The sequence below is a fragment of the Pseudophryne corroboree genome, chromosome 6 (assembly GCF_028390025.1).
Source record: "Pseudophryne corroboree isolate aPseCor3 chromosome 6, aPseCor3.hap2, whole genome shotgun sequence".
Classification (NCBI taxonomy): Eukaryota; Metazoa; Chordata; class Amphibia; order Anura; family Myobatrachidae; genus Pseudophryne; species Pseudophryne corroboree.
Window position 1 is genome coordinate 715,063,228 of NC_086449.1, and position 27,740 is coordinate 715,090,967.

Below are 27,740 nucleotides of genomic sequence, written 5' to 3' on the forward strand. Positions count from 1 at the left end.
CGAAGCAGAGAAAAGCCCTGTTTTGCGGTAAACAGGGCTTTTCTCTGCTTACCGCAATTCACAGAGCTGGTTACCGTGGAGAAGTCTCTGACTTCTCCAGCGGTACCCCCGCTCTGTGCCTGAATCGCATCACCATACCTTTGTATGGTGAGTGCGATTCATGAAGGTGCGGAAAGCTCTGCTTTCCGCTTCTCCATGGAGTTCAGGTTCGCCATCTGAGGACGGCGTAACCTGAACTGCGGTGCGAAGACATCAGGGAAGCTCAATGCTTCCCTGATCGCTGCTCGGCACCTCGTGCTGGCTCCGCCCCCCGACCTCCCAGCAACCACTGCGGCCTGCCGGGAGGTCACTGAGCTGCGCATGCGCAAAGGGATCGTCGCTGGACTCCGCGCATCGCAGGGAGGGACCGCCGGAGAAGACGTCACCGCGGGAGCCCCAGACACCGCAGCGCATCGACGGAAGGGTAAGTATACATGAATTGCTACTTATCACGGCTATACATCGCATCGAAGCGATGCGATGTATAGTGATAAGTAGCAATTCTGATTTCATTTTCTACATGAATAGACCCCTAAGAGAGTAAAGTGCAGCATTTATTTATATTTAATATTACACGAGGAATTAAAAATGTTATGAAAGATTGTATAACACTGGTTATAAAATTATTAACAAACATAATTAAAATATAAACCATGAGGTCAAAGAATGGAACTAGGATGTTATGTTAATATGCAAGGAAAACAAAAAATGATGTTTAACTACAGATTCCCAATCTGATGATTTAATCAAAGTTATTTCTTCATAAGTGTATCTTACTGTTAGGACATAATCTGCCTGGAGAGACAAAGAGACGGACATGCCAGGACCCTTATTTTACAAAGAATTGCCAGCTCTCTGCCCCAAAGCTTCCTTTGAACATTTTTTACTGGTCTCTGTAATGTGCCTTATCAGGCACTAAGGGGGTCTATTCATGTAGCAGAGAAATGCCCTGTTTTGCATTAAACAGGGCTTTTCTCTGCCTAGCGCAATTCACAGAGCGGGTTACCCGGTGGAGAAGTCACTGACTTACCCATCGACACCCCCACTCTGTGCCTGAATCGCATCAACATACTTTTGTATGGTGAGTGCGATTCATGAAGGAGCAGAAAGCTCTGCTTTCCGCTTCTCCACCGAGTTCAGGTTTGCCATCTCAAGATGGCGTAACCTAAACTGCGGTGCGGAGATGGCAGGTAAGCTCATTGCTTCTCTGCTCGGCACCCGGTGCTGGCTCCGCCCCCCGACCTCACAGCAGCCACTGCAGTCTGCTGGGAGATCAACAGACGGCGCATACACAAAGGGACCCGCCATCTGATTCCGCGCATCGCAGAGGGGGACCGCCAGAGAAGATATCACTGCTGGTGGCCCGGATACCTCAGTGCATCGTCGGAAGGATGAGTATATATGAATTAATACTTATTACAGCTATACATCGCATTGAAGCGATGTGATGTATAGTGATAAGTAGCAATTCCGTTGTCATTTTCTTAATGAATAGACCCCTAATTTCATTAGGTACATTTATTTCATATGTAAACATTTGCATTAGGTCATAAAGCAAGGGTGGAGCCATCTTTTTTTCTCAGTCTGCTTTGTATTACTAGGGCTCAGTGGAATGAGGGTACAGTGGAAAGGAACCATACAAATAGGTACTATATATTACACAAGATCACAATGTGATGATAATGACACCATTTAAAGGGACTACATCGTTAATGCCTAATATTCTTGGCGGAGCATCTGCTCTTTTATTGGTTCACACATTGACTAAAATAAAAAAAATTGTACATCTCTCATTGAGCAGCTGGTTGATTTCCCTATGTCATTCAACCCCCTCCAATTAAAATGAATTAAAAACTTTTCCATAATAAGCGGACACTGGGTCGAGTGTCTTTTGAGGGTTAATACCCTTCTCATCTTGGTGCAAGGTTCTCCACGCCGTTTGTTACTCTGATTTTTTGGTAGACTCAGGAATGCTTTGCGTCAGAGGCGTAAAATTTAGCAGCAATATATGTCGCTCAGAAGCTTTGGATTGCTTGAACACCAGATCTGTGCCATGCAGCCGATCAAATACTCCCAGTACTCCATAACACTGGTTAAACCTGAAAGAGGATGGACACATCAGTACAGCATAGTGATACTATATGGTTATCCTACATTGTGTACTTATTCCAGCTGCTGAATTAGGTATGAGAAATGGAGAAGCTCTCCCTACAGAACAATGCAGCTGATTCCTTGTTGAGGAATATCACTTAAGGCGGCTATACATTGTGCAATCATCACCCCAGTCAGCAGATAGGCTGTCTATTGCCGGGATCAATTATCCCTGTCGGCATGAGAACTCTTTCAGCATGTCTTGATGGATGCGATAAGTGCTGCTTAGATCTGACAGAAAATATACTTCCCATCAGACACATAGACCAATTATCTGACAGTGTATGTCAATGCCTGATGACGAGTTTTATCTCATGGTGTATGGCCGCCATTACTACAGGACTTTTCCTGTTGGAATTCCTCACTGTGATACATAGACTGGAAGAAGGACGTGATTTAAGGTAATGGTGGGAAGGGGAAGACGTCTCTGTGGAAGAACCCAACTGTAGCTATATGGGGGGGGGGGTGTCTATATTATACCTCTTTTACACTGCCGCAATAACCTGGGTCGACACGGGACAGTGTGCGGTGTGAAAGGGGCATAAAGCAGTGTTATTCCCAGGTTGAATACCGGGTCAATGGCAGCGTAAACGGGATCCCGGGTTGATGCGACCCGGGACCCGTTCACTACAACAGGGAGAGGCGGCACGGAGATGATCTCATCTCCCAGCGCTGCCTCCGCCTCCACCCCCGCTGCCGGCTCCGCCCCTCGGCACTATGGCAACCCACCCGCATATTGCCGGGTCAGGGAAGCCAGTGGCAGCGGCCAATGCCGGATCCCACCCGGGAACGTCCCGTTTCCAATTCCCAGATGGGATCCGGCATTGGCAGTGTGAAAGGGGTATTAGTGGAAAACGGTCCTTGAAAAATAACCCAGGTCGAGTGACCTGGGAATCTGATCCTGGTAGCTACCAGGGTAGGACCCAGGGTAACAGTGCAGTGTATACAGCTCGACCTGGGTTATACAACCAAGGTTATGCTTAAAGGCTGCTGATTGGCTGTGTATGCAGAGGTCCGCCTCAAGTGAGTGTATGTGAGTGACATGCAGGGCAGATCCAGGTTCAGTGTAAAGAGGGGTGACCTGGGAAGAACCCTGATCCAAGGTGCAGTATAAACGATCTGACCTGGGTTGGAACCGTGTCCTGAAACCTGGGTCAGACCTGGGTTTTTGGTGTAAAAGTGGTATTAGTGAACATTCACTTTAATCAACCTTTATAAGAATCAATGATCAGCTCCTTCCGTCCCCCTTTTCCTTACTTAAGGTGATGAAAGTCATGGAACTCTGATGATGGCAGGAAGGGCAGGTGGTATCCACAGTGGGAGATGGTGGTGATGAACAGAGCTAGAGAAAACCACAACATTACGGTGGCCACATGGGAGCCCATCAGCATTGGCCCAACCATAGATGGCAACATATTGGAGAACTGAAATGAGAAACAGATTGAACAGACCATGGAACAGCAGCACACTGTTTATGTTGCAATGACAAGCCTGTATGCGGGGTGATGTGGAGTGGAATCTACGCCCATTTGCGGGGGGTCTCTTGTGTGGATTTGCGCAGTGCATATTCTGAAAAAGCAAAAGCACTGTCTGCTAGCAGCGGCCAGTTTAGGGCTAAGCAGTTTCTTTACCAGTTCATGTTAGCTTTCTTTTACGGTAGAGCAAGATGTGACGTGCATAAGCAGGTGTGTGGACTTAGGCAAACTGGCTTATTTATGGCTATTTCCATTATCATGTGGTGATACTACAGTAAATGTTAGCTCATATAGGAGGAGATCCTATGTAGGAGACATAGTAAACTTTTTTTCCCCATTGAGCATTGTTACCCACGGTATGGATACTACAGCCCTTATTCCCAGGTGTAATATGCAGGCATTGTAGCTGTTACTTACTATGTGCTCTAGTGGATGAGCGTACAGTGACACCACTCCCACAGGGGCGGTCCACTCATGGTGCTGTTTATGGATGTGCTTGTACAATGTTGGGTGATGAAACAATCTGCATGAGACAAAAATGGAGTAATTACAATGCACTGACCTGTCTGGCTTCCCCCAATAAGGAACTATCGCTATATTGTCGGCACTGGTGCAATTACATATATCCTTAGCAAAACTAGCCTGCATAATAATACTAATGCATTAGGCCTTTCATAGCCTACAATGAACAATTGGTTGCAGTCTGTGCTGACTTTTTTTTTTGTAAGTCTATTTGTACATGCCAGGTAATGCCAGGTAAGTGATGTGGCTGTAGGGGGACAGGCGTCAGCCAAGAAATGCGTATGTCCAGCCTTCTATGTATAAAAGTCCACAAATGCACATAAAAGGCCTGATTCAGGGTCGCATGCAAAGCAGATGCATTGTGTACGTGAATATAGCTGCGGATTTCTGCCTGTATTCTGTGTGACTGCCCCGCCCCATCCAGCCGCTGGTGAAAGTAGCCACCATACCTATAGCATGCATACGTGCCAGCCCTATCCTGGGTGCAAGAGATCTGTCTGAAGTCAAAGGATCTTTGCATGTACTCGCCTCTGAAAAGGCCTCAATTCTATCTACACACCTTACAGCAAACTTGTGCTGCAAGTGGAAAAGTTTTCCTCATTCAGCTTATACCTCTTTTGAATGGACTTCAAAATCCCGGGCAAAACCTGTGAATTTGGTCATTGTAAATGCAAACGACTCGAGACTAAAGGTCCATACACACTTAACGATAAAATGAGCGACGTCGCTCATTTTCCCCCTCCTTGAGCGACGTCGCTCATTTTATGGTTAAGTGTGTATGCCGCCAGCGACGACCGATGCGCGGCCCCGCGGGTCGGCAACGATCGTCGCTGTCGGTAGGGCATGCATGAAGGATCTGGACTGTCGTCCACGACCTTCATGCAGGGCTGCCGGGGGCGTGACGTCTCTGAGCGATATGAGCGGTCATATCGCTCAGTGCGTACAGGCGGCCGCCGACCGGCCGGCCCGGGAGGGGGAAACGTTAGACGATGTCGCTCACAGAGCGACATCGTCTAATGTGTATGGGCCTTAAGGGCCTAATTCAGACCTGGGGGTAAATTTACTAAGATGGGAGTTCTATTTAAGATGGGATGTTGCCCATGGCAACCAATCAGATTCTACTTCTCATTTATCTAGCACCTTCTAGAAGATAATACCTGAAATCTGATTGGTTGCTATTGGCAACATCCCATCTTAAACAGAACTCCCATTTTAGTCAATTTACCCCCTGATCGCAGCAGCAACTTCGTTAGCAGATGGGCAAAACAATGTGCACTGCAGGGGGCAGATATAACATGTGCAGAGAAAGTTAGATTTGGGTGGGATGTGTCCAAACTGAAATCTAAATTGCAGTGTAAAAATAAAGCAGCCCGTATTTACCCTGCATAGAAACAATATAACCCACCCAAATCTAACTCTCTCTGCAAATATTATATCTTCCCCCCCTGCAGTGCACATGGTTTTGCCCAACTGCTAACAAATTTGCAGCTGCGATCAACTCTGAATTACCCAGGTTCCTGACCCTACTCCCAACCAGTGTCATGGAGCAGAGACCCAGGAATATAGGGGTTGATAGTACCGGCAATTTCCCCGGTCAAAAGAAAAATCCTGACAGCTTGAAGTGCGATGCTTTCACCTTTATTTCTGAGAAGAGGCAAACTGACTTTACTGGTTTCATTTTATTCAATACAATTGCATAGCAGAACACACTCGTAACACCTGCCGCCACCTAAACACATTGAAGCAGTGTTTCCCAACTCCAGTCCTCAGGGATACACTAATAGAGCATGTTTTTAAGATCTCCTAGTTGGTGTACTCATTACTGGCTGACACATTTTAAAAGATCCACAGGAGGAGCTAATTATTTCAATTGTGATATTGAGCAGATCTGTAAAACATGCACTGTTAGTGGGCCCAGCAGGGCCGTAACTAGGGGTGCAGACCCTCCAACATGACCCGCCCCACTAGGTACAAAATGCTCTGTTTCTGGACTTCCCTCTTAATTTATGATTTCCGTCACCTGTGTTGAACTAATTAAATGATAAAAAAGCTGTTTCTTCACAGGTGATGGCAATAATAAATTAAGAGGGAAGTCCAGAAACAGAGCATTTTGTACCTAGTGGGGCGGGTCATGTTGGAGGGTATGGGGGTGTGTGAGAGGTGCTGTTGCGCATGGCCCTGGGTGTGGCACCACTGCTGTCCCGCACTACCCTGCAGCTAGTACCGCTACTGCAGAGCCACCCAGAGTGTCCATGGAACGCTACGTGCTGAACTCTACTTCCCAAAGCCATCCAGTGGTCCCATCCCTCAGTCCCGACATCCTGATGTCATTGGTTTAGAGGTCGTAGCTGGCACTGCCGCCCTGCTAGAGTGTTGGGTCCCGGAAGTCTGGAGTTGGGAAACACTGCTTAAAAGTCAAAAAGAATTCTAGACAGAAATATTAATGAAATAGCGACCTATTTCTTAAGAATGAGGAACTTCATGAGGCACACTATGGAGGCGGCCTTGTAAAAGGCCGAAACACCATTTTATTTCACCGTAACAATTTACTGGTTAATGCCCTCATTCAGCTTCAGTTGCATTTTTGCTAATTTAGCAAAACTGCAACTGCTATCAGTCACATGCTGGGGGCCGCCTGGCACAGGACAAGGCCGCCCAGAATGCTAATGGCCGCCAGCTGTGCAATCGCAATTCAATGGTTGGCTGTGAAAGCAGTCAAGCCACCACCATTTTTCCCTTTCGTAGTGGCCCTGAAAACAGCCCGCACTCGCCCATTTCCGACACCACAACCCTGCAATGCCACGACACCGCCCAGTGAATGCCTCTATCTATCAATCAGGGAGAGGCATAGCGCAGAACGGGCATGTGCGTGTGTGCTGACAGGGTAGGAAATCGGCAGTATGTGATCACGCATACTGGATGAGGCCCTATATCACTTCTTGCTAGTACATTTACATGCTGTACTATCATGAATGTTGGTGGAGCCCCCGCTGTGTGACAAATTCACCTGCTGTGCTATTCATCGTATTACCTGTGTGAATAGTAGAAAAGGATTTCTTCAATGAGCCCAAAGATGGAGAGTTCGAGGAGAACCCAGTGGAAGGTGGGCAACTCTGTGCCACAGGGATTGCCCCTCCATTGCATGAACAGGTACATGAGCAAAACCATGGGAAATGACAGGAAGAGCTGGTTAAACATCACAACTTTGACTGCATGCTTGAGCTTTCCGGGGTCCACCTGGGTACATGCAATATAAAATAGTGACAACTGTCAGGTTATACCATGGGCATGTAATTAGTCATTGGTGCTACATGGTTCATCCATAATGCACAGTTGTAATCTTAGTCTTCTGATTATTGATCTGGAAGGTCTGTGTCTTTGGCAATTTATCTTCTCTAGCTAGATCCCAGTAGTACTAGTTACCCATAGGTTACCCATAGGAAGCAGTCTGCATTGTGACTGGTTGACCGTGCACAAGGAGAAACTAATTAATCCCCTGCACTCAACACAAGACAGTTTTTATGCTATATACAGTAAGTACAGTAGAATGCACTCTGTGTTCAATGCAGGGAATGTTTATATCATAGACTGTAATCTGCCTGACTTGTGTCACATACTCTGCATCATGCCAGTCCCTACAATCAACTAAACAAAATTTCAATTACAGTTTCATCACAATTATTGTTACAGTTTGTACAAAAGGGAAAAGTCTGATCCAGACACAACTTTCATTGGGCACCTGAAATCATCTGGCAATAGCTGACAGAGATGTATAGTAATATGGAGAACTAACAGAGTAATAATTACCCTGCTGATCTTCTTGTTGGGGGTCATACTCTTCTTGCATCCTGCATTTAATGGTTGTGGTGAGAAGATTATATACTTTTGTTTGGTTACTATGACAGCAGCCATGGGTGCTAAACACAATCCGCAGTCACAGCTTTCTACTGGTTGAGTAGGCCACAGAAATAAGCCCATTGCCCATGTACCTCCAACAGGCCCAAACCTGTGCAAAGAGTACCCGCCACATAATACACTGGGAGTAGGTAATACTGTATACTGCAATGGGCCACATAATACACTGGGAGTAGGTAATACTGTATACTGCAATGGGCCACATAATACACTGGGAGTAGGTAATACTGTATACTGCAATGGGCCACATAATACACTGGGAGTAGGTAATACTGTATACTGCAATGAGACACATAATACACAGGGAGTAGATAATACTGTATACTGCAATGGGCCACATAATACACCAGTAGTAGGTAATACTGTATACTGCAATGAGACACATAATACACTGGGAGTAGATAATACTGTATACTGCAATGGGCCACATAATACACTGGGAGTAGGTAATGCTGTATACTGCAATGGGCCACATAATACACTGGGAGTAGGTAATGCTGTATACTGCAATGGGCCACATAATACACTGGGAGTAGGTAATACTGTATACTGCAATGAGACACATAATACACTGGGAGTAGATAATACTGTATACTGCAATGGGCCACATAATACACCAGTAGTAGGTAATACTGTATACTGCAATGAGACACATAATACACTGGGAGTAGATAATACTGTATACTGCAATGGGCCACATAATACACTGGGAGTAGGTAATACTGTATACTGCAATGGGCCACAATACACCAGTAGTAGGTAATACTGTATACTGCAATGAGACACATAATACACTGGGAGTAGGTATAGGTAATACTGTATACTGCAATGGGCCACATAATACACCAGTAGTAGGTAATACTGTATACTGCAATGAGACACATAATACACTGGGAGTAGATAATACTGTATACTGCAATGGGCCACATAATACACCAGTAGTAGGTAATACTGTATACTGCAATGAGACACATAATACACTGGGAGTAGATAATACTGTATACTGCAATGGGCCACATAATACACTGGGAGTAGGTAATGCTGTATACTGCAATGGGCCACATAATACACTGGGAGTAGGTAATGCTGTATACTGCAATGGGCCACATAATACACTGGGAGTAGGTAATACTGTATACTGCAATGAGACACATAATACACTGGGAGTAGATAATACTGTATACTGCAATGGGCCACATAATACACCAGTAGTAGGTAATACTGTATACTGCAATGAGACACATAATACAATGGGAGTAGATAATACTGTATACTGCAATGGGCCACATAATACACTGGGAGTAGGTAATGCTGTATACTGCAATGGGCCACATAATACACTGGGAGTAGGTAATGCTGTATACTGCAATGGGCCACATAATACACTGGGAGTAGGTAATACTGTATACTGCAATGAGACACATAATACACTGGGAGTAGATAATACTGTATACTGCAATGGGCCACATAATACACCAGTAGTAGGTAATACTGTATACTGCAATGAGACACATAATACACTGGGAGTAGATAATACTGTATACTGCAATGGGCCACATAATACAATGGGAGTAGGTAATACTGTATACTGCAGTGGGCCACATAATACACATGGAGTAGGTAATACGGTATACTGCAATGGACCACATAATGCAACGGGAGTAGGTAATACTTTATACTGCAATGAGACACATAATACACTGGGAGTAGGTAATACTGTATACTGCAATGGACCACATAATACACTGGGAGTAGGTAATGCTGTATACTGCAATGGACCACATAATACACTGGGAGTAGGTAATGCTGTATACTGCAATGGACCACATAATACACTGGGAGTAGGTAATGCTGTATACTGCAATGGACCACATAATACACTGGGAGTAGGTAATACTGTATACTGCAATGGGCCACATAATACACCAGGAGTAGGTAATAGTGTATACTGCAATGAGACACATAATACACTGGGAGTAGATAATACTGTATACTGCAATGGGCCACATAATACAATGGGAGTAGGTAATACTGTATACTGCAGTGGCCACATAATACACATGGAGTAGGTAATACTGTATATTGCAATGGACCACATAATGCACTGGGAGTAGGTAATGCTGTATACTGCAATGGGCCACATAATACACCAGTAGTAGGTAATACTGTATACTGCAATGAGACACATAATACACTGGGAGTAGATAATACTGTATACTGCAATGGGCCACATAATACAATGGGAGTAGGTAATACTGTATACTGCAGTGGGCCACATAATACACATGGAGTAGGTAATACGGTATACTGCAATGGACCACATAATGCAACGGGAGTAGATAATACTGTATACTGCAATGGGCCACATAATACAATGGGAGTAGGTAATACTGTATACTGCAGTGGACCACATAATACACTGGGAGTAGGTAATGCTGTATACTGCAATGGACCACATAATACACTGGGAGTAGGTAATGCTGTATACTGCAATGGACCACATAATACACTGGGAGTAGGTAATACTGTATACTGCAATGGACCACATAATACACTGGGAGTAGGTAATACTGTATACTGCAATGGGCCACATAATACACCAGGAGTAGGTAATACTGTATACTGCAATGAGACACATAATACACTGGGAGTAGATAATACTGTATACTGCAATGGGCCACATAATACAATGGGAGTAGGTAATACTGTATACTGCAGTGGCCACATAATACACATGGAGTAGGTAATACTGTATATTGCAATGGACCACATAATGCACTGGGAGTAGGTAATGCTGTATACTGCAATGGACCACATAATACACTGGGAGTAGGTAATACTGTATACTGCAATGGGCCACATACAGTGGCGTAACTACTGCCCCCGCAGTCCTCGCGGTGGCTTGGGGGCGAGGGGCTGCGGGGGCGCCACTGATTACAGCAGACGGACATGCGGACGAGCGCCCGCATGTCAGTCTGCTTTCTCCTTCCCGCCGCCGCTTGTTGGAGGGACACGGACGGCACAGCGTGTGCCTCTCCTGTGTCCCTCCTGCATCATCTCCGGCGGCCGCGGGTCTAATAGGGGGAAGTGCCGTCCGTGAGCTCTAATTGGCTCACGGACGGCACTTCCCCCTATTAGACCCGCGGCCGCCGGAGATGATGCAGCAGGAGGGACACAGGAGAGGCGATCTGTGCCCTCCGTGTCCCTCCAATAAGCGGCGGCGGCGGCACTGGGGGGAATATCTGGCACTGGGGGGAATATCTGGCACTGGGGGGGGGGATGTCTGGCACTGGGGCATATATGGCACTGGGGGGGAGATGTCTGGCACTAGGGGGGATATCTGGCACTGGGGCATATATGGCACTGGGGGGGGGGATGTCTGGCACTGGGGGGGATATCTGGCACTGGGGGGGGGGATGTCTGGCACTGGGGGGGATATCTGGCACTGGGGGGGGATGTCTGGCACTGGGGCATATATGGCACTGGGGGGGAGATGTCTGGCACTAGGGGGGATATCTGGCACTGGGGCATATATGGCACTGAGGGGGGGGGTATCTGGCACTGGGGGGGGGATGTCTGGCACTGGGGCATATATGGCACTGGGGGGGGATGTCTGGCACTGGGGCATATATGGCACTTGGGGGGGGATGTCTGGCACTGGGGGGGGGATGTCTGGCACTGGGGGGGGGATGTCTGGCACTGGGGCATATATGGCACTGGGGGGGGGGATGTCTGACACTGGGGGGGGGATGTCTGGCACTAGGGCGGATATCTGGCACTGGGGGAATATCTGGCACTGGGGGAATATCTGGCACTGGGGGCATATGTGGCACTGGGGGCATATGTGGCACTGGGGGGGAATATATGGCACTGGCGGCATATCTGGCACGGGGGGAATATCTGGCACTGGGGGCATATGTGGCACTGGGGGGGGGGTATATGTGTACCTGGCACATGGGGGGGGCTATATTTGGCACCGGGGGCATGTGAGTACCTGGCACCGTGGGGGAATATCTGGCACTGGGGTCATATGTGGCACTGGGAGCACAGCCCTAGCAACAAGGACTACCTCCTAGCAACGAGCATGACACCCAGTGCATGAAACACCTGACAACGAGCATGACACCCAGTGCATGAAACACCTGGCAACGAGCATGACACCCAGTGCATGAAACCCCTGACAACGAGAAGGTAATTGAAAAGTAATTAGAAGCCTTACTGTAGGACTTAATGTGTAATGGGCATTACGGTGTGTGGCATAATGTATCACGGACATTGCGGTGTGTGTCATAATGTGTCACAGGCATTACGGTGTATGGTATACTATATCGCGGGCATTGTGATATGTGGTATAATGTCTCAGGGTCATTGCAGTGTGTGGCATAATGTATCACGGACATTGCGGTGTGTGTCATAATGTGTCAGGCATTACGGTGTGTGGTATACTATATCACGGGCATTGTGGTATGTGGTATAATGTCTCAGGGTCATTGCAGTGTGGCATAATACATAACGGGCATTGCGGTGTGTGGCATAGGGTATAACGGGCAGGGCATTGCGGTATGTGTCACAGGCATTACGGTGTATGGTATACTATATCACGGGCATTGTGGTATAATGTCTCAAGGTCATTGCGGTGTGTGTCATAATGTGTCACAGGCATTGTATGTGCTATAATGTATCAGGGGCATTGCAGTGTATAGCATAATGTATAACGGGCATTGCGATTCCTGTCATAATGTGTCGGGGGCATTACGGTGTGTGGCATAATGTGTCACAGGTATTACGGTGTGTGGCATAATGTGTCACAGGCATTACGGTGTGTGGCATAATGTGTCGGGGGCATTATGGTGTGTGGCATAATGTGTCATGTGCATTATTGTGTGTGGAATAATGTCTAAGGGCCATTGCAGTATGTGGCATAATGTATACTGGGCATTACTATAAGGAGGAAAAATGACAAATAATGCAAGGGGCATGAATCAGGATTATTTTTCTTTCCTGTGGTGGCTAACGTCTGGGCGTGCAGGTTGCAAAACTGGGGTATAAGGTAGTCTTTTCCTGCAATACCACGCCCCTTTATGAGAAACCACGCCCATTCCAACAAAACCACGCCCCTTTTTTTGCAGCGCGCGCCGAAGGCGCGCGCATATTTATCCCTTTCTTGCTCCCAATTATGCGGCGGGTGGGGATGGGGGGGGGCGCCAAAGAATTTTTTGGCTTGGGGGAGAAAAATTTCTAGTTACGCCACTGGCCACATAATACACCAGGAGTAGGTAATACTGTATACTGCAATGAGACACATAATACACTGGGAGTAGATAATACTGTATACTGCAATGGGCCACATAATACAATGGGAGTAGGTAATACTGTATACTGCAGTGGGCCACATAATACACCAGTAGTAGGTAATACTGTATACTGCAATGAGACACATAATACACTGGGAGTAGATAATACTGTATACTGCAATGAGACACATAATACACTGGGAGTAGGTACTACTGTACACTGCAATGGACCACATAATACACTGGGAGTAGGTAATACTGTATACTGCAATGAGACACATAATACAATGGGAGTAGGTAATACTGTATACTGCAGTGGACCACATAATACACTGGGAGTAGGTAATACTGTATACTGCAATGGACCACATAATACACTGGGAGTAGGTAATACTGTATACTGCAATGGGCCACATAATACACCAGGAGTAGGTAATACTGTATACTGCAATGAGACACCTAATACACTGGGAGTAGATAATACTGTATACTGCAATGGGCCACATAATACAATGGGAGTAGGTAATACTGTATACTGCAGTGGGCCACATAATACACATGGAGTAGGTAATACGGTATACTGCAATGGACCACATAATGCAACGGGAGTAGATAATACTGTATACTGCAATGGGCCACATAATACACTGGGAGTAGGTAATACTGTATACTGCAGTGGGCCACATAATACACTGGGAGTAGGTAATACTGTATACTGCAATGGGCCACATAATACACTGGGAGTAGGTAATACTGTATACTGCAATGGGCCACATAATACACTGGGAGTAGGTAATACTGTGTACTGCAATGGGCCACATAATACAATGGGAGTAGGTAATACTGTATACTGCAATGGGCCACATAATACAATGGGAGTAGGTAATACTGTATACTGCAATGGGCCACATAATACAATGGGAGTAGGTAATACTGTATACTGCAATGGGCCACATAATACAATGGGAGTAGGTAATACTGTATACTGCAGTGGGCCACATAATACACTGGGAGTAGGTAATACTGTATACTGCAATGGGCCACATAATACACTGGGAGTAGGTAATACTGTATACTGCAGTGGGCCACATAATACACTGGGAGTAGGTAATGCTGTATACTGCAATGGGCCACATAATACATGGGAGTAGGTAATACTGTATACTGCAATGGGCCACATAATACAATGGGAGTAGGTAATACTGTATACTGCAATGGGCCACATAATACACTGGGAGTAGGTAATACTGTATACTGCAATGGGCCACATAATACAATGGGAGTAGGTAATACTGTATACTGCAGTGGGCCACATAATACACTGGGAGTAGGTAATGCTGTATACTGCAATGGACCACATAATACACCGGGACTAGGTAATACTGTATACTGCAATGGACCACATAATACACTGGGAGTAGGTAATACTGTATACTGCAATGAGACATAATACACTGGGAGTAGGTAATACTGTATACTGCAGTGGGTCACATAATACACTGGGAGTAGGTAATACTGTATACTGCAATGAGACATAATACACTGGGAGTAGGTAATACTGTATACTGCAGTGGGTCACATAATACACTGGGAGTAGGTAATACTGTATACTGCAATGAGGCACATAATACACTGGGAGTAGGTAAAACTGTATACTGCAGTGGGTCACATAATACACTGGGAGTAAGTAATACTGTGTACTGCAGTGGGTCACATAATACACTGGGAGCAGGTAATACTGTATACTGCAATGAGACACATAATACACTGGGAGTAGGTAATACTGTATACTGCAGTGGGTCACATAATACACTGGGAGTAGGTAATACTGTGTACTGCAGTGGGTCACATAATACACTGGGAGTAGGTAATACTGTGTACTGCAGTGGGTCACATAATACACTGGGAGTAGGTAATACTGTATACTGCAATGAGACACATAATACACTGGGAGTAGGTAATACGGTATACTGCAGTGGGTCACATAATACACCGGGAGTAGGTAATACTGTATACTGCAGTGGGCCACATAATACACTGGGAGTAGGTAATACTGTGTATTCCAGTGGGCCACATAATACACCGGGTGTAGGTAGTGCTGTATAATGCGATAGGCCACATGGGATACGGTCGTTAGGACGACACAGCCTAGGTCGACCACTGAATGTCGACATGCATTAGGTCGACCTGGTCATTAGGTTGACAGGGCAAAAGGCTGACATGAGTTTAAAAAAATAATAATAATCTTTTGGATTTTTTCATACTTAACGATCCACGTGGACTGTCTATGATTGGAACGGTAATCTGCCTGAAGCATGGCGAGAAAAGCGAGCCATGTGAGGGGACACAGTGCACTAATTGGGGTTCCCCGTCACTTTATGATGAAAACGACGCCAAAAACAGTCAAAAACCCATGTCGACCTTTTTACCTGTCGTATAATCCTATCTTATACTTTTAAGAAAAACATTAATAACAGCAAAAGCACTCCTCTCCAGCAAAATGCTTCTTTCTATATAGCAAATTTTGCACATTTATATACATCTCATTATTAATATTACTGTTATCTTTCCCTTTCTTATGTGATACTTATCTCTTATAAATGTAGAATTGTGGTAGTGAACATTATCCTCAATACTCAAATTGCGTGAAACTCTATTCAGCTGGGATAAACTAAAGATATAAATGCCTTATGTAGGTTAGAAGTAATTAAAGCTTAAGGTTGGGAGACCTTTTTTATTATATTGGTTTTTCTTTATTATATTGTTTTTATATGTATTTATTTATTATTTATGTTTTTTATTATTATTATTATTCTTATAAGTAGCATGACATTTATAAGCATCAGGAATCAGATAAATATTGACTCATATAAATACCCAGAGAATCTGTATGGCTTTAAACCAATTTGTTGCAGACAGCTACAATTAATTAACTAATTAGGGATCATTGCTGGCTATATAAAAAAGGAACACCACAACTAAATGGCAGTCTTGAGGAAGTCCCAGTGCATTGTGGGACGAAACGCGTTGATGCTTATTGGATATCCAGCAGTGTCTTGATCCACCGGGAGAAACGGAATTGGCTCCTGATTTATACAGAGCCACCACAGCCGCTTATTACCAGCAAGCACCTTCCAGATTACCCTCCGCCCTGCTTGCTAATTTGTCCGCCGAACACCTTTACGCTGCAACACACTGACAGCGGGAGACCTGTGGGCTGCATTTGCGAGCACTTTGGAGCAGCATACCCGGAGCGGTGACGGCCTCACCACCGGGAGAGGGAAGACGGCACGCAGCTTCGGCAGGAACCACCTGTGAGTACTCTCATTCTCTTATTCCTTCACGGACACCCGATACAACACGCCCGGGGCGGTGATAGCCTCACCACCGGGAAAGGAAGGACGCTCTCAGGTACAACTCTGACAGCCACAGGCGGTAATTATCTAACCTTCAGTTTATCCTGAACTAATCATTACAGCCGGGACGCCGGCATATAAAGCCATTTATTAAACCCGTGTGGATCTTGCAAAGGAATACAATCTGACACATACTGTCTTTTAAAGGACACGTGATATCTATTTTATAACACACTCGTTTGAGCTGTTATTATAGTTACAATTATTTACAGGTTTTGAATTATGCTATGACTATTAAATATCTGATGCTTGTATAGAAAAGAATCTTTTATATATATATGTTTTATCTTTATGGTGTAGTATTTGGTTTAAAATAAAAAGTATATTTTTTATTATTATCTTTATACAGTCTCCCGACCTCATTTCTGACAACTTTACAGCCCGATAACTAATATCACAAAAATTACTATTATTATATTTTATTTTATTAACAGCGCGATGTTTTCTAAATCTATATCTTTTTACCTGTCGCCCTAGCACTTGTCGACCTATTGTCCATGTCGACCTTCCATGGTCGACCTAACTTGTGTCTATCCAACAACCCATACCCGGCCACATAATACACTGATGCTTTGGCATAATATATACTCTTGTACAGTTGGGCACATAGTGGTACATAGACTGAGCTGTATACCAGCTACTGCAGATCTATAAGACCAGGCATATTGACGGTAATGCATTATCTTCTACTTTCTGTGTGGGCTGACCAGTCACCACACACATGTAGCAAGTAATAATATTGCCAAAGTGGTTGTAATGAAAGGGGACACAGCAAGGGAAGTTAATGGAGGCGTTACATTGACAAGCGCTGTGCATGAAATAAGAGTGTAAAACGAGCGGCGTTGGATCCAGCAGATGACGAAGTGAGGAGAAAATCATTTTTGTTTTCATTTCTATTCATTGTTAGTTAACAAGTAAAAATATTTTCACAAACCACAAGGGGGCACCCTCGCTTTATTCAGCAAGTGCCGCTCTACACACCATTATTGTTCTCACAATGGGGGTAATTCCAAGTTGATCGCAGCAGGAATTTTTTTAGCAGTCGGGCAAAACCATGTGCACTGCAGGGGAGGCAGATATAACATGTGCAGAGAGAGTTAGATTTGGGTGGGTTATTTTATTTCTGTGCAGGGTAAATGCTGGCTGCTTTATTTTTACACTGCAAATTAGATTGCAGATTGAACACACCACACCCAAATCTAACTCTCTCTGCACATGTTATATCTGCCTCCCCTGCAGTGCACATGGGTGGTCATTACGAGTTGTTCGCTCGTTATTTTTTTTCGCAACGGAGCAATTAGTCGCTAATGCGCATGCGCAATGTCCGCAGTGCGACTGCGCCAAGTAAATTTGCTATGCAGTTAGGTATTTTACTCACGGCATTACGAGGTTTTTTCTTCGTTCTGGTGATCGTAATGTGATTGACAGGAAGTGGGTGTTTGTGGGCGGAAACTGGCCGTTTTATGGGAGTGTGTGAAAAAACGCTACCGTTTCTGGGAAAAACGCGGGAGTGGCTGGAGAAACGGGGGAGTGTCTGGGCGAACGCTGGGTGTGTTTGTGACGTCAAACCAGGAACGAAACTGACTGAACTGATCGCAGATGCCGAGTAAGTCTGGAGCTACTCAGAAACTGCTAAGAAGTGTCTATTCGCAATTCTGCTAATCTTTCGTTCGCAATTTTGATAAGCTAAGATACACTCCCAGAGGGCGGCGGCTTAGCGTGTGCAAAGCTGCTAAAAGCAGCTTGCGAGCGAACAACTCGGAATGAGGGCCATGGTTTTGCCCAACTGCTAAAAAAATTCCTGCTGCGATCAACTTGGAATTACCCCCAATGAGTAATACTTTACTGTAATTATCCTTTTGTTAACGTAACTATACATTTACCTGTATTGGTAGGTAAAAAAACATTTTTTTAGTTTTTTTATTTAATGATGATTTCCAAATATTTTTAAAATTGGATATATAATCCACATTATTAGGAGCTGCTCACTTCAAATTAATATACTGTATACAGCGTTTTAGTGTAAATTTGAATTCATTTAAATGCAAATGTATGCTAATGAGGCAAATCGGTATGGCTTTGATAAACACAAATTGATTTACAGTATTTACTAAGCGTCGGGGATTTAAAACCTACCGTTTCCAATAGTGTTTATGCCCAAAATTTAAAAGGGCAATGTTTTTTACTAGGCGGTTTTACTGGTAAATTTCCCAAGAAAGCCAGTTTGAACCACGCATTGCCATCCTGTCAGAAGTCACCATATGTAAGAAGCGCAGAGTTCACAATCACTGAAGTCATACTCGAAAGACAAGCCAGAAAATATAGGTCTCCCTGGTAGGTGATAAAGCTACACTAGCAGCTATCTGGCCTGTACTTGGGGGGTGGAGGGCAGTTATCTGGCCTGTACATAGGGGGTAATTCAGGCCTGATCGCTCCTCTGCGTATTTGCAGAGGTTTGTGATCAGATAGTCGCCGCCAAGAGAGAGTGAAAACCCGCCTCGTGCAAGTCTGTGTACACCTTGTGAAAAATCTATGCGAACGCCGGTCAGCTGCAAATACGTTCGCAACTCACTCACTATCAAATGATTTTTCCAGTCTGTGCATAGCCCAGGACATACTCCTGATCGGGGCCGGAGCTGACGTCACACACCCTCCCTGAAAATGCTTGGGCACGTCTGTGTTTTTACTGACACTCCCAGAAAATGGGCAGTTACCACCACCAAAATGCCTGCTTCCTGTCAATCAACTTGCATACTCCTAGAGATCAAAAAAGTCGCTGTTTATTTTCGCAGTTTGGCCCCGTACGCATGCGCAGTCGATTGATAATCGTCCGCCTTGCGAATTTGCACAACAGCGATCAGGTATGAATTGGGCCCATAGTCATAGTCTGTTTTGCAGCAAGGTCCAATCCTCTAGCGACCCCTGCAAATAAAATAACGTCAATTGTTTTCCCCTAAAAAAAAAAAAAAACAATCATTGCACCCTCTTAAATAATGCAAATGTGGTCATTTTACGTGACAAATAATCAGTCTCCAAATAATATATGTTTAATGATTACCTCCTTTTAAAAAATAAATGAATATTACCACCAATTTTTTTTAAATTAATAACAATAAAAATATTATTAATAACTAGCGCTTACCCATGGCTTCGCTTACGTAGATGTCTGTTAGCAGAACTAATTTTACAAAAACAGTAGTACCATCTAATATTGTTATGTATATATTATATTGTACACATTGATCACAAAGTTCTTTGAAAACAATATTTGCAGTTTTTCCTTCAGGGATTAAAGGGGTGAGATCCGTGTTTAAAATCTAAGCAATCTGACTAGATTGCTTAGATTTTTGAGCACGGATCTGCCGTGTGTATGCCCCTCAGCGATAGCGATGCGTGGCCCCGCGCATCGCTATCGTCGGTGCTAGATTGAGCCTGCATGCAGGCTCAATCTAGCGGGTCACTCACTTCACCGTTGTGTGAAGTGAGCGGCCCCCCCGTCCATCCGTCCCCCTCGCTCAGCACATCGCGCTGTGTTGAGCGGGGGGAGAGATGTGTGCTCAGCGGTCTGTGTTAAGATCGCTCAGCACACATCTCTCCCGTCAGTACCCCCCTTAACACAAAAAGATGCTTGGGGCTACTAACTTGTGAGCAAGCCACGTAAAGCAGCCCATGGGAGAAGCAGCTGGTCCTGAGATCTACATCTGCAGTCCTGACCATTTGCCCCTGCAACTTGTTAATCACCATAGCGAAGCAGACGCTTACAGGAAACTGCAGCTGTTTTTTAATGAAAAATGGGACAGCCAATGAAAATATATAATCTATATTTATTTTTTATTATTTATTTTTTATTAACAGTATCTTATATAGCGCAGCATATTCCGTTGCGCTTTACAATTAGAACAACAGTAATAGAACAAAACTGGGTAAAAACAGACAGACATAGAGGTAGGAAGGCCCTGCTCGCAAGCTTACAATCTATAGGGAAATAGGCATAGATACACAAGGATAGATGCTACCTATTGCATAAAGGTCCACCAGATTGCTAGGTTCTTAATGGGTTGTATGATGATACCCCACAAAGTTGGGCAAGTGTCAGGAGGGTGTGAGACTAAAGAAAGACAAGATATGTGATGTTATGAATACTCTACAGAGGATGTAATTAGATAGGGAAGCACTGAAGGTTATGTGGGTGGGTCTGGAATTTGATAGGCTTGTCTGAAGAGGTGAGTTTTCAGGGAACATTTAAAGGTTTGGAGACTAGAGGCGAGTCTTACTGTGTGTGGGAGGGCATTCCACAGAGTGGGTGAAGCCCGGATAAAGTCCTGTAATTTTGAGTGTGAACAAGTAATGCGTGTGGATGAGAGACGTAGATCTTGTGCAGAGCGGAGAGGTCGGGTAGGGAGATATTTTGAGATGAGTGAAGATATGTATGTTGGTGCAGTTTGGTTAATAGCCTTGTATGTGAGTAAAAGTATTTTATATTTAATACGGTAGAATACAGGTAACCAATGGAGGGACTGACAGAGCGGATCTGCAGACGATGAACGTCTGGCAAGGAAGATTAGCCTCGCAGCTGCATTCAAAATGGATTGTAGTGGTGAGAGCCTATGTTTGGGAAGACCGGTCAGGAGACTATTACAATAATCAATGCGGGAGATAATGAGAGCATGGATTAGAGTTTTTGCTGTGTCTTGTGCAAGATATGGTCGTATTTTGGATATGTTTCTTAGATGTATGTAACATGATCTTGAGACAGATTGAATGTGGGTAACAAAGGACAGTTCAGAGTCAAGAATGACACCTAGGCAGCGAGCTTGTGGGGTAGGGGTGATTGCCGAGTTCTCAACAGTGATAGCGATATCAGGTTGGAAACTACTATTGGTCGGTGGAAATATAATTAATTCTGTTTTGGAAATATTAAGTTTGAGGTGGCGAGATGTCATCCAAGATGAAATGGCAGAAAGGCATTCAGTGACACGGCCCAATACAGATGGTGACAAATCAGGGGAGGATAGGTAGATTTGAGTATCATCCGCATACAGATCGTACTGAAATCCGAAAGAGTTGATTAGTTTGCCAAGAGATGTGGTATAGATAGAGAAAAGCAGAGGACCTAGGACTGAGCCTTGCGGTACTCCAACTGAGAGAGGTAGCGAAGGAGAGGTGGAATCAGAGAAACGAACACTGAAGGAGCGATTAGATAGGTAGGATGAGAACCAAGAAAGGGCTGTGTCCTGAATACCTAGGGATTGTAGTGTTTGTATGAGAAGAGAGTGGTCAACAGTGTCAAAAGCAGCAGAGAGATCAAGGAGAATAAGTAGAGAGTAATGTCCTTTAGATTTAGCAGTGACCAAATCATTCACTACCTTAGTCAGTGCTGTCTCTGTGGAGTGTTGGGCACGAAATCCTGACTAAAGTGGGTCCAGTAGGCTGTGTGAGTTAAGAAAGTGTGTGAGGCGAGTGTAGGCAAGTCTCTCCGGTAGTTTGGAGGGGCATGAGAGCTGAGAGTTGGGACGGAAGTTAGAGAGAGAGTTCGGGTCAGAGTTTTGTTTTTTCAGAATGGGAGTAATCACTGCATGCTTGTATAGAGAAGGAAAGATACCAGTAGACAGGGAGAGATTACAGATTTTCGTTAAGGTTGGGATGAGCACAGTAGACAGAGCTTTACTAATTTGTGAGGGTATAGAGTCAAGGGGAGAGGTATTAGAGTAGGCAGATGAAAAGAGTGCAGATACTTCATCTTCATTTGTAGGATCAAAGGAAGAGAAGGTGTTAGAGGGTTCAGGCAGGGAATTGAGCAGGTCACTTGCTGTGGAAGAGCATACCATTTCATTTCGGATCTTGTCAATCTTGTCCTTGAAATAGGAAGCAAGATCTTGCGCACTGACAGTGGCTGGTGGGTTAGGTGAGGGAGGGACAAGAAGTGATTTAAATGTATTAAAAAGTCGCTTGGGGTTAGAGGCTTGAGCAGAGATGAGAGATTGAAAATATGTTTGTTTGGCAGTGTCCAGAGCATTACGATAAGAGTGGTAGGTGGTCTTATATGTGAGAAAATCACTTGAACTACGAGATTTACGCCACTGGCGTTCAACTTTACGTGAGAGTTTTTGTAAGTGTCTAGTGTATTTAGAGTGCCACGGTTGACATCCAAGTCTACGTGGAGTGTGATGGGTAGCTGGAGCCACTTCATCAAGTGCTGTTTCTAGAGTTTGGTTAAGGTGTGACACAGCAGTCTCTGGAGAGGTGAATGTAGAAATTGGTGAGAGCAGTGGTTGCAGAGAGGTAGATAGTTGTTGAAAATTAATAGCATTAATATTTCTGCGGGTAAGAGGTGTCCTTGTAGACTTTAGGGACATTGAGTTTGAAGTAATGGAGGAGAGCATGCAGGTGATAAGGTTGTGATCTGAGAGAGGGAAAGGAGTGTTAGTGAGTTCAGAAACAGAGCATAGTCTGGTGAATACAAGATCAAGGCAGTGGCCCTCCTGATGAGTAGGGGAGTCAGTCAATTGGGAGAGGCCAAGAGAGGAGGTTAGAGAGAGTAGTTTAGAGGCACGGGGAGATTGTGGACTGTCAATAGAGAGATTGAAATCGCCCATAATGATGGTGGAGATGTCAGAGGATAGAAAGTGAGGGAGCCAAGCAGAAAAATCTTCCAGAAACTTTTTGGGTTGCCCAGGTGGGCGATAGATAGCTGCAACACGCAGAGAGAAAGGGGTGAAAATCCTAATAGAGTGTACTTCAAAGGATGTAAATGTGAGTGAGGGAACAGGTGGTAAAACGATGTGCGTGTAAGATTTGGACAGTAATATTCCAACACCACCTCCTTTAATGTTACCAGGCCTGGGGGTATGTGTGAAGTGGAGGCCACCATGTGACAGTGCTGCAGGGGAGGCAGTGTCTGATTGTGTGAGCCATGTTTCTGTTATGGCTAGCATATTGAATTTTTTTGCTATGAAAAGGTCATGAATAGCTGTTAATTTGTTGCAAACAGAGCGTGCATTCCATAAAGCACATTTTAGTGACTTGGAGGTAGATGGGAGACATGTGATGTTGATAAGGTTTGTTGGTTTTATATTCCATTGTGAATCAGCTGAATGTGAGCGTGGTATGTGGATGGGACCTGTCTATATGGTCACACTTTGATTTATATACCAACATAAGCTGTACGAGAAGGCGCCAGGTGTATGAGAGGTTGGCTCCAGGAAGGTGGGGGATGCATGGCAAACCACACCTTTAAAAAAAAATAATTTATAACTTCTTTACATTTTCTTACTACGGAACACTCGCCTTGATGCCAAATGTGTCGGTTTTAAACCTGTCATACATTACTGTAGCTTGGTTTCTCACCCTGCAAATAGCTGATACATCTGGCGATTGTGGCAAAAATCCTGAGTCTACTTAATTTTGGCCCAATTCCTTTGGGGACATATTGATATAACTGACCTGAATGAAGGCATAAATTAAATTAACTAGGATATGGTAGACTTCATATGGCACTGGTTCTCTTCTTCTGTAAATACATTTAAGTATGCATCTGGTTGCAAATATGGGAATGACACCTATGCAGAATATGGGCGGTTCATGTGTTTAAACAGCCTCGACTGAGACCTACAATAGAGTGACATGGCTGCTGTATTCAATTTCTTCTCAGCGTTTTCCCAAACAACTATCAGAAGTGTAAATCAAGAAAGAGAAATGGCAGAAAGAACTACCAGTAATAAGGAACAACACTCTGAGTGCAGAACTTCACAATTATATTTAGGATGAAGGGGCCGATCTATCACCATCCGCATCTGAGGATGTGGATGTGAGGTGATAAGATCGGCCAAACACACAATGCGATTATTGATGACTTTGCATGGATGTTTCAATAATCGAATGCAGGGACAGAGCTTGCAAGAAAGTTCTATCATTGCGATGCCTCTCCGCAGCACTATCGGGGTATTTTTGGTAAAAAAATACCTTGAGTGTGTGCTGCGCAAACACCACCGCCTGACCTCACCGACACTACCGCTGACGCCAGCACCCCCTTCCCATCGCGATGACCCCCCTCAGAGCCGTGACCCCTCCCTACCATTGATCATACTCACCAGTGGTGATCGGTGATCTGGTGCGCGCTGCCAGTCCTCGGAGCTCCCTGCTGCTGTGACCTCCAGCGCAGTAAAGTGAGCTGCCGCTTTGCAGCATGACTTGACTGAACCAGGGGTCACAGCGGCAGCAGGAAGCCCCAATAACCGGACTTGACGCCTGCACCGGAGCACCGATCACCGGACCCTGGGGAGGTGAGTATGATTTTACTTACTCTCTTACTTTTTTATTTGTTTGTTTATCGGACACACATAGCTGGTGAAACTGACGGCTCCCTGCACAGCTTTGTCTGCTATGTGCAGAGAAAGCTGTACTGAAGTACACGATCCACAGTGAGCCTTGTGATGAGCCCAGCTGAAGCTGGCGTAAATATCACAGAGCTCACTGCAGTATTTGTTTACTTTTTTTTTTTAGTAAATTCAGGCAGATCGCAGTTCACAATAAAAGCCCTTTAATACATTCAGATGAAACTAAAATAATGTTAAAAGGGTGTGAAAACACCCTTTTTCACATTATTTTAGTAAAAAAAAAAAAGGTTAATAAATATGCCCTTAAGTCTTTTTTAGCTAAGCATTAAAATCGTCAGCACGGCAATCTGCAATACATCCATACCGGGTCATTCTTTCCAAGCTGAATTCGGTACCGGGTGATACACTTTGGTTTTCCTGTAAGGTCGATGAGCATCAGGACTGCATTATACAGCCAAAAGGAAGCACTGGGGACCACCATCGCACCTGCAGAACATGGTGACATCACATATCAAACCGCAGATGAAAGTTTACGAAGCAAAAAGAGTATATATAGTAAGGGTTATAAAATTTAAGGGGATGATCTATCAAAGATCGGGGAAAGATAAAGTGGAAAGAGATAAAGTATCACTTAATCCACTCCTGTCAATTTTAAAACACAGGCTGAATAATGACAGTTATAAGCTGATTGGCTGGTACTTTATCTCACACCACTTTATCTCTCCCCAAGCATTGATAACTAATACCCCTGTATCATGATGCAGAAAAGTGCCATACCCTCTGGGTGCATCTGGCTGATTGACTGTAACTATAATGTCCAGTGGTTGTGTTTGATGATCTAATCCCTGGATTCCTTTTTGGCATCTCCTTTGGGATTGTCCTGTTATCGGTTTGCTCTGAGGAGATGTCACATGGTGGATAACCAGAATTGGGGGTAGGATTCCTCTTTTGCCTCCTAAAATGTGTATGTTTGGCTTAGGTATGAGAGATACAGGATGGTGAGCCAAACGAGTTACCATTGTTAATGTTCTGCATGTTATGTCCATTGCATCTGATTACCTGTTGTCTATATTATGTTCTATCTTCCTATAGGTGGCCATACACTTTAAGATTATCTGGCCAACCATTTAACTAGTTGGCTGGTTAGAACAAAACCTGGTCATGAACGTGAGCAACCATTTGCTCTCAAACACTAAAAAACAGACAAAACCAATCATTTAGACAAAATGGTTAAACCCATTTTTGGCTATTTTCCGGCATTTGGAAGCAAATGGTTGATTATCATTTGCTCCCATACATGACCAGATTTTCATTCCAACCAGCCAACTAGTTGCATGACTGGACTAATTATCTTATTAGCATATTCAATTAACCCCGCTGCTAATCACAGGGGCAGCGCAATTCAGTTAGCGGGGATTCTCCCACAGGTGAATCCCAGAGGGTGTATTTATATTTTGCAGCTTGAGGAGCTGCGAGGAAATGTCTGTGAGAAATAGGTGCAATCAGAGTGTTCACACACGGGGAAAATCAGTTACGCAGCTTACCCGGAATCAGTTTCCACTTGGTAATCCCCAATTTAGGCATAGGGAAAAGACAATTTAATGAAATAGCCTTTCCCTTGCACTGCGCGGTAATTAGCCAATTCTGCGGCTAAATGAATGTGCCTATTAAAGTGTATGGCCAGTTTACAGTAGAGGCTTCATCAATATTTGTAAGTGTTGGCTTAATGAGGGTTGAGTGTGGGAAATATTGATTTTCTTTTTCTGTATGTATTGTTAAAATTAATATAAATACACTTGTAATTAAATTCTCTTCCACCCCTCAGCACTGTAGTACCTCACAACTGTCCACTAGTGGGTGTGTCTGGGCATATTTTGTCCTGATTTGACATGTCTAAATGGTGGGAAGTATGATGTAGACCAGGCCCGGCGACAGGGGGGGGGTCAAAGGGGACAGCCGTCCCGGGCCCCGACGTTGTGAGGGGCCCCAAGGTCCAGCGGCGGCAGCATGTAACAGATCTAAATAATTATATATATTGCGGCATCGCGCCAGCTGCGGGCCGCCCGCTGTGCAGTTAAAAGTAATCAATAACTGACCTTTTTTTTCAGCTCCCCCACCCCCATGATCTGTGGTCACCACTTAGCATCCCCAAGCCCAGCCCCAGGTCAGCTGTCACACAACGCTACCTCCGGACCTCCCCTCCTCTCCCAGTCATCCCCGCCCACCCTGTCTCTGCTGTGAGGAGCGTGAGCAGGCAGGCAGGAGCAGGATTGCGGGACTGCTGGCAGCTTGTTGCGGCGGGGTGCATCAAGCTGGTCACTCGGAGGCTGAGCCTCGTTGATTCACGGCGCCGGCGGCTGTGTCTGTTAAGTCAAGTGTCTGCACTGCAGGTGCACTTGGCTCTCCAGCAGGAGTTTGGGGCTTTGGGTTTGGGATGGGCTGCGTGCAGGCACATATCATGGATGCATGTGCATGCATTACATCTGCCCTGTAATCCTGGTATTACTGTAGGTAAGAGCGAAGATTGCAGGGCGAGAAAAGGTAGGGATGGCCATTATGGTGGGGCATGCTGGATCGTTACAGGTGAGTATA

The 27,740-nt window shown here is 44.7% G+C and overlaps 1 protein-coding gene across 2 annotated transcripts in view; it reads right to left on the reverse strand.

Moving 5' to 3' along the window:
* Positions 1–1,748: 1,748 nt before the first annotated feature.
* FAXDC2 (fatty acid hydroxylase domain containing 2) overlaps positions 1,749–27,740 on the reverse strand; it is a 76,763-nt gene continuing 50,771 nt past the window's right edge. For both annotated transcript variants that reach the window (XM_063928366.1, XM_063928365.1), the window contains exons 5-9: positions 25,513–25,634; positions 7,219–7,424; positions 4,083–4,188; positions 3,448–3,614; positions 1,749–2,138 (exon numbers count right to left, since the gene is read on the reverse strand). In XM_063928366.1, coding sequence (XP_063784436.1) covers positions 1,982–2,138; positions 3,448–3,614; positions 4,083–4,188; positions 7,219–7,424; positions 25,513–25,634 — 758 coding nt within the window. In that variant the 3' untranslated portion in view covers positions 1,749–1,981. The remainder of the gene's footprint in view (positions 2,139–3,447; positions 3,615–4,082; positions 4,189–7,218; positions 7,425–25,512; positions 25,635–27,740) is intronic.